Source organism: Anopheles ziemanni, chromosome 2 (assembly GCF_943734765.1).
Source record: "Anopheles ziemanni chromosome 2, idAnoZiCoDA_A2_x.2, whole genome shotgun sequence".
In the NCBI taxonomy this organism is placed as follows: Eukaryota; Metazoa; Arthropoda; class Insecta; order Diptera; family Culicidae; genus Anopheles; species Anopheles ziemanni.
In genome coordinates this window covers 16,407,113-16,414,320 of record NC_080705.1, presented here as the reverse complement: position 1 = coordinate 16,414,320, position 7,208 = coordinate 16,407,113, and the positions used below count along the sequence as shown (strand labels likewise).

General features: G+C 44.5%; 2 protein-coding genes across 2 annotated transcripts; one reads left to right on the top strand and one right to left on the bottom strand.

Annotated features, from left to right (window-relative positions):
• The first annotated feature begins 831 nt into the window (after nucleotides 1–831).
• On the top strand, nucleotides 832–6,783 carry LOC131282656 (UDP-N-acetylglucosamine--dolichyl-phosphate N-acetylglucosaminephosphotransferase). The gene is made up of 4 exons (XM_058312179.1): nucleotides 832–1,025; nucleotides 1,100–1,220; nucleotides 1,290–1,738; nucleotides 6,288–6,783. Exons 1-4 carry the CDS (start codon nucleotides 832–834, stop codon nucleotides 6,781–6,783), a joined length of 1,260 nt encoding a protein of 419 aa, XP_058168162.1.
• On the bottom strand, nucleotides 2,804–5,668 carry LOC131282655 (uncharacterized). The gene is made up of 2 exons (XM_058312178.1): nucleotides 5,080–5,668; nucleotides 2,804–4,352 (listed from the first exon to the last, which is right to left on the bottom strand). The coding sequence occupies exons 1-2, from the start codon at nucleotides 5,553–5,555 to the stop codon at nucleotides 3,035–3,037; spliced, it is 1,794 nt and encodes a 597-aa protein (XP_058168161.1). The 5' UTR covers nucleotides 5,556–5,668; the 3' UTR covers nucleotides 2,804–3,034.
• Nucleotides 6,784–7,208: the final 425 nt, after the last annotated feature.

Below are 7,208 nucleotides of genomic sequence, written 5' to 3'. Positions count from 1 at the left end.
CCATATAGCGTTTAGCAATGTTAGCACCTAAATTCGACACGAAACTCCCGGAAAGTGTATTGGACCAGTGTTTTGAGCGATTGATTGTCTGCGAATCATTCACAAGATCGCAAAACAACAAATGCCCTACAGCAGGCCAATGAAGCCTTTCGAAGAATAATACGTACTGTAGCTTATCGGCAGCAGGTAACTAAAATATTCTATTAACACGGTGTTTATAGAGCATTGCAATCGAACTAAAAATTGTCCAAAACTACTGCAGCACTAGATGTGAAAATGGGAAAATACAAGAGGGGGAAAAGTTGCTACAAAAATCTAACGCGTCCGTGGAAAGTAGTGTTGGCAGAATCGTGATTCGGAAGACCCAAATACTCGATCCGTTGACGGATTCTAAAGATTTGTTCCCATTTGGCGGATTGGAATCAGATTTGAATTGTTCCGAGGTCGATTTGATTTTATTCAGCTTACTTTCGATATACGATAGGAGTCGACCATGCATCGCTGAACGTGAATAACAGAAAATAAGGGGAAATCAAAGGATTATTGTTAATACAGAAATACGATAAAACAAACAAGCACAAACAGTTTTGGATTTATCAAAATCAAGATTAAGAGACATACAAGCTGTGGCAATGCAGTATTGCTTCGTTCCAGTAACCGTGATCCGATCTTTTCTCGTGAACCTAGGTGCATATACCTCGGCAGCCGATGTGGATTCTGTTGCGTGTTGACAATTTAAAACATAAACAATCGATCTTGTGATCTTGCGGTTTCAAGTGCATCAGTAAATAGCTTTACGTTTGAGATTTTTCAATTCGTTCAGCGTTAAAAATGCCGCTGGTACACTGCTTTGAGTTCACGATATTGGGACAGCAAGTATCCCTCCCGGTTCCTTTGTTATTAAATGTGGCCATCTCTGCGGGAGCGTTCCTGGCGGGGCGTAGTTTGATACCAAAGATGAAACCGATGTTTATCAATGCAAACCTGTACGGCATCGATATGAATAAAAAATCGAAACCTAAAATGTAAGTATTGATGTGAAATTTCAAAATTTTGAAAGCATATTGCTTATTGCAACACCTATTCTCTTGTTTCACAGCCCAGAAGCCTTTGGTGTTGTCACTGGATGCATATTTCTCGTATCACTTTTCCTCTTTATACCCGTGCCTTTTTTGAGGAATTTTTCCACCACAGTGAAGGGTGATTTTCCTCACGATAAGGTATAGATTGTACTACCGACCTCAATATAACGCGCCCTGAAGAGCAGTTCACTCACGATTCGCTTACAGTTTGTAGAGTTCATTGCCGCTATGCTGTCCATCTGCTGCATGATTCTGCTGGGATTCGCCGACGACGTACTCAACCTACGATGGCGGGACAAACTTTACCTACCGACAATCGCGTCGCTCCCTTTGCTCATGGTTTACTACACAAATTTCAACTCAACGACGGTGATCTTGCCGAAGCTTGTGCGCCCCCTTCTAGGCCAGTCGCTCGATATCGGAGTGCTTTACTACGTGTTCATGGGAATGCTGGCTGTGTTCTGCACGAACGCGATCAACATTTTGGCCGGCATCAATGGGCTTGAGGTGTGTCAATCCCTCATTATTGCCGGTTCGATTGTCGTGTTCAACGTGATTGAGATTCTCAGTGGACACCACAATGATGCACACGAGTTTTCACTGTACATCATGCTGCCATACATTGGTGCAACGCTGGCTTTGTGGCGGTATAATAGGTAAGAACTGCAAAAAATATCTTTATCTTCATCACCTTTCTTCATATAGAATTTAAACACAGTTTTTCTCATTTTAAAGTTGATCATTTATTTAGCAAATTTTACCTAAATTATAAAACAAACAACTAGCAATCGTGCCTCTAGCGACGATGCTTCCAGTCTCTATGCATTGATCATCCTTCCGGAATTTGCAAAAATTATTGCAAAATAGAATTACGACTTGAGTAAAAAACACATTTTAAGAATCTTCTCTCCAATGGGTTTCGACACACTTGGCACATCGTATAACGTCATGGTGCCCGGGTGCTTTCGTTTGGGTCTGATATTTTTACGATTATCATTATTATTAATTCCACCTACATTGACGATAACTTAAGGTTGATGACTAACTAACTATGCAGTTCCACAAGTTTATAAATCCTTTTCTTTTCAAAGCATTAGGCTACTCGAATCAGTCGATCACATTTTTCTTATCCTTTCCTTTGCCCTCATTAATTGCTTTCTTGTATCTGGCGCAACACCACCAACTGATCCCATCACATTTTAATACATTTCCAACGGATGCTTGCCTCTGTCGTGATGATTTTACTCTCCAAAGCGCCATTCCATGTGTGATTCAGAAGAGTACACTGCAACTAGGCTACAAACGATAATGAAGGCTAATGCCTTTTCCCCTGATTAAGTCACACAGTCCGATTGGATTGGGCTACTGAATACTTGGTGTCACATTCACTAATCCGTTTCCTTTTCTATGCCAATGGGAACAGATCCGCTCTGTTCGCTAACGTTATCGTTCTGTCTATTGTTCTACATTTGTGTGTATATATAAATATTGATAGTACTGTTTATCAGCGCATACATCAGTTTATATTACTTGTGAGTTGAATCCAGAGGATAGAGAACTATCATTTCGCATTTTCTGGTGTTTTCCCTGACTTCGTGGATCGGTGCTGTATGTATATAGGTAGTGTGTGCATTGGCACCGTCTCGTATACGACGGTCATGAACGATGGCGATGATAATGTTAATGATTATGCTATCGATCCGAGATTCCAAGGGTTCATCTATGTTTTGGTTTGAAGCGATACAAATATTTGACTAGTTGTTGCTTTAGTAGGAGCGAGTTTGCGATGATTATGTGATGTGTTGTTCATGTCGGTTATCGATGATTGGCCTTGCCTTAGTAGGAGATGGAAGATATCGTTTAATTTATGCATTGCGCGACAACACCTCTTCCTTCCCACGCGACTCAGGTACACAACCAAAGGAAGAAGAGTCCACACAGAGAGTTAGTGTCTAGCTAAAGTAATCGTCCTCTGCCAGATTATCATCCCAGCGGGCAAATAGATTCAGTACGATGTTATCGAACTTCCAACCGTTGTCCCGCACGTACTCTGGCTGATAGTACTTGTCCGTTCGGCGACTTAAGCGCTCCAGTGCGCGCTCTTCATCTTCGAGATCCTTTCCGCTGGCGATTGCCTGCTGAACGTACTCTTCGTTCAACACCTTCGTCCGCTTGGGATCGGGTAGGAAGAGCAGAGGCTCGCTCTTCTTGTTCCCTAACGCTTTCTCGGCCCGTGGCACGGTGGACAATAAGCCGGCGCGATGTTCAAAGTACTGTACTATCGAGCCCGGTTGGTAACATCTTCGGCAGTACCATCCACCAAAGTGGTTTAAATCACCGATCAACATTACCGGCTTCTCGATCGCTAATAGACGATCCGGATCAGACCCGTAAACCTCTCGTAGCATCCCCACCTGCACCGCTGCACTGCCGATGACGGTACGGTTGCATGCATGCTGCCAGAAAAAGCCATACACATTGTGTTTCAAGCGAAACCGCACCGGTTGTGGCCAGTTGTCGTACCACCGGAGGTATGCTACCGCTTTTCGGTTCAATATCTCGTCTGCTGCGCTCAACAGCACAATGTCGTCCGATCGAATCGATTCTTTTGCCGTATACTTTTGCAGCTTTCGAAACACATTCCTCCCGCTGCATGTTGCGTCCGACACGATGAGTAATCGATCGCGAAGGGTTCGCAGAAAATCGGTATCTTCCAGGTGATCCGCGATGGAAACATCCTTCGATGGCGGTTCGCTAGGATCTCGTGTCTGATCGCAGAGAACGAACAGACTTACCTGCTCGGCTAGCTCCATCAGCTGAATTTCGAGCACTTCCACACTGATGAACGTACTCTGGACAATGTAGAAGACGTTTCGTGCGACGGTTCGCGGAACGGCCATCTGGTCGCGTGGCGGAATCTTCGAGGTAATGAATGCTCGCCAGATCACTTCCGGTTGGCCACAGTCGGTACCGTGCCACTGGGAATTGCAGCGGCATCGACTAATAGCGTCCTCTCCCATCGTCACAACACTTCCATCGGTATCTAACACTGCTGCGTCAGGAGCCGCTGCCGACTTCTTATTCCCTTTCTTAAGCTCTTTTGCATTGTCTACTACGTCCTCTTTTCCTGTATCTATTAGTTCAGTCTCATTGTTGCTGCCTTTACTCCTCTGTTGATCCATCGAAGTCACCTGTGCGCTACCACGGGTGCCTTCGATGAAGCACAACCGTCGTTTGCGAATGCCATGCCAGTCAACGAAGGAAATTGTCCTAGAAATGAAACAAACAACTGTTTAGTTTGATGTGTACGAATATTAAAGCTTTTAACTACAATTTAACCACGATTTTCAACGATCGAACAGTTCTTCGAGTCAAGTGCCCCCCATTTGGCCACTCGGTGCATTCGGCACCCGGAAACCCGGTAAGCCAATTAGCGTCCTTCGAACGGCCATTGACGTCTCTTCAGTACCATTAGCCTCATTATCGACTTTAGAAACGGGCACAAAATGTGCCAGATTATGGAATGGATTTCAGTTGTACGCCTCTTTCGTGCCACACCCCCACGCAGACGTATGGTTCGAGACCATCAACAAGTCAATTTATACGATGCGCCAAGATTTGGCACAATCTCATCGTGCTAGTTGAAGCAAATTGATGCAAATGTGCAGCAGCTAGCTATTTTCGCTCATCAACGCAATCGCAAAAGTTTGTTGGTGGATGCGTTGTGTATCATGAATTATTATGAGCTGAGATTTAAAATGCAATTTATTTACGATGGTACGTAATCATTTGAGAAATGGATTCACAAAGAGATTTTACTTCATTGAGCTAAGGCGACTGGGCTAGACGAGAGTTTTTATTTCAAGTGGCCCACGAATAAAATCACGACGAAAAGAGATAAACATTTCTTTTCTATTTAAAATTTGAGAGAAAAAGAAAACATTTATACTCCGTCCGACTTTCATGAAACCGTACAAAATTAAATTAATGTACATACCTGAAATATTTCTCCATTCGCTCTGGTCGTGATATCACCCGCTGAATCCACGGTCGATATTTTGGATGCCTTGGGTGCAGCTGTTTCCTTTTCAACAGCTGACTGTCGTCAAGCACGTCGCCTTGAGATACCCACGGTTGTCTCTCGTGCAGATGAATCGAGTTGCCCTGTTCGGCGGCTGCTGCTGCTGCTTCATTTTCCGACGACACCAATGCCGCCGTCGACGTTCGATTGGGGATGAAACGTACTCCAAACGGGGACCAATCGGATAGCGGGTGTCCTGCCTTACGCTGTCCGTGCCCATCGTTTTCGACCATCGGCTGCTCAACTGTCTGGCCATTGGTATCGTCCACGGCGGTGGACACGAGCAACGTCCCGAACAGCAGAAACAGACAGATAAGCGAGATTTGCAGCAGAAAAAGACCCCATAGGAACAGCCGTACGTCCAGTTTCCGTTTGCTGCCACCCGGAGACATCCGAGACAACGATCTCGGACCTTCGGTATAGCCAGCGGTACCGCACTGCCGAAGGGATGAAAAAGCAACGCGGAAGGTGTTTGATCGATCGATCCACCCCTCCCCGGACCACGTCGGGGATTCTGCCCAAACACTACGATGTGCCGAGAAGACACCTTTTTTCCGGGCTACGAGAACACACACTTACTCCTCTCGCCAACTAGATTGATTTTTCAGGGCGTTTACCATTCGTCCGTGCGTCACACTGTCACTGCACAATTGATGCTGTTGCTGCTAACATTTCCTCACGAATCGGCCATCACGCATGCACTTGAATATGGTGCTCATTTGTCTTCCAGGCAAAATTCCACTTCCTTACGTTTCAGCTGTAAAGCAACTCCAATTTTCTTGGAGGCGGCTTGCGATATCACTCTTGTCTGTGCCCGTGGATAGATGTTTTATAAATGAACTAACCAACATCTAGCGAGCGAAACGCGAACTCCCATTTCGCACGGCGTACAAAAAATGAGTCATTGTTGTTGTCTGGTGTTGTCAACTTAAGGTTCGTGTGTCGACCATGAACGGTCTAGTTCACTGGTCGCAGTGCCCTATACATTTTGACAAGTCCTAGCGAAGCAATTTTGACAGTAGGGTCTCCTTTGTTTACTTTTTAATAACTACATGTTGTTCTGACGATTGCGTTTCCATTTCCGGTTTAATCAAAGTATGTTTTTTCCTCTGTCGTTGCAATAGGTACCCCTCGGAGGTTTTCGTTGGTGACACATTTAATTACCTCTCCGGTATGACGTTCGCCGTGGTCGGCATCCTCGGACACTTCAGCAAAACCGTGCTGCTCTTCTTCATCCCGCAGGTGCTCAACTTCCTGTACTCCGTGCCACAGCTGTTCCGATTCATCCCGTGCCCTCGGCACCGCATGCCAAAGCACGACCCGACGACCGACCTGCTACACATCAGCCGCACTCAGTTCCGGGTGGATGAGCTGAACGCCCTCGGACGCCTTTGCTATCAGATTTTCCACCACTTACGGTTGATCCGGTGCGAGGTTGACCGAGACGGAAAAACGGTCACGTGCAACAACTTTACGATCATCAACTTTTGTATCCTCCTCACTGGGCCGATAAGGGAGGATCGGTTAAACCGACTGCTGGTCATTTTCCAGCTCGGTTGTGCCATGTTCGCGTTCACAATTCGATATCCTTTGGCGCACTTCTTTTACGATGCAAACTGAGAATTTTGGATTTTTATTGAGAAGCAAAACAAAACACCAAAGTATCCTTGATAAGGAAAACAGGGTAATGAAAGTGCGTAGCATTAAAATAAAGCAACCTTTATTAAACGCCGTTAAAACTCGAAAACAAATTAATAAATTCATATTGATAGAAATTCACAAAATTCCTAAAGCATATTTCATTAAAAAAAAGGCAAATTTTTTGTCACATTGTATAGATATTTATTGTGTGTGAATGGATTCATTTCATTTTTAATGGCTCTATTCTAACCTTCATTTTGTATGTTTTGCTACGTTTCTAACACTGGATATAAGATTTTTCTCCCGCTGTTTCACTTTCACGAACATTCGCACTCTCAACTTTCGGTCAAAGTATGTACGCTAAATTATCGTAACTTATATTTTTCCTTCATGTTTTACAAGGT

Coding starts and splice junctions, on each gene's coding strand:
- LOC131282656 (XM_058312179.1), top strand. CDS start 832: ATGCCGCTGGTACACTGCTTTGAGTTCACGATATTGGGACAGCAAGTA. Junction 1,026..1,099: donor AAAAAATCGAAACCTAAAAT/GTAAGTATTGAT, acceptor CTTGTTTCACAG/CCCAGAAGCCTTTGGTGTTG. Junction 1,739..6,287: donor GCTTTGTGGCGGTATAATAG/GTAAGAACTGCA, acceptor TCGTTGCAATAG/GTACCCCTCGGAGGTTTTCG.
- LOC131282655 (XM_058312178.1), bottom strand. CDS start 5,555: ATGTCTCCGGGTGGCAGCAAACGGAAACTGGACGTACGGCTGTTCCTA. Junction 4,353..5,079: donor CGAATGGAGAAATATTTCAG/GTATGTACATTA, acceptor TTTCATTTCTAG/GACAATTTCCTTCGTTGACT.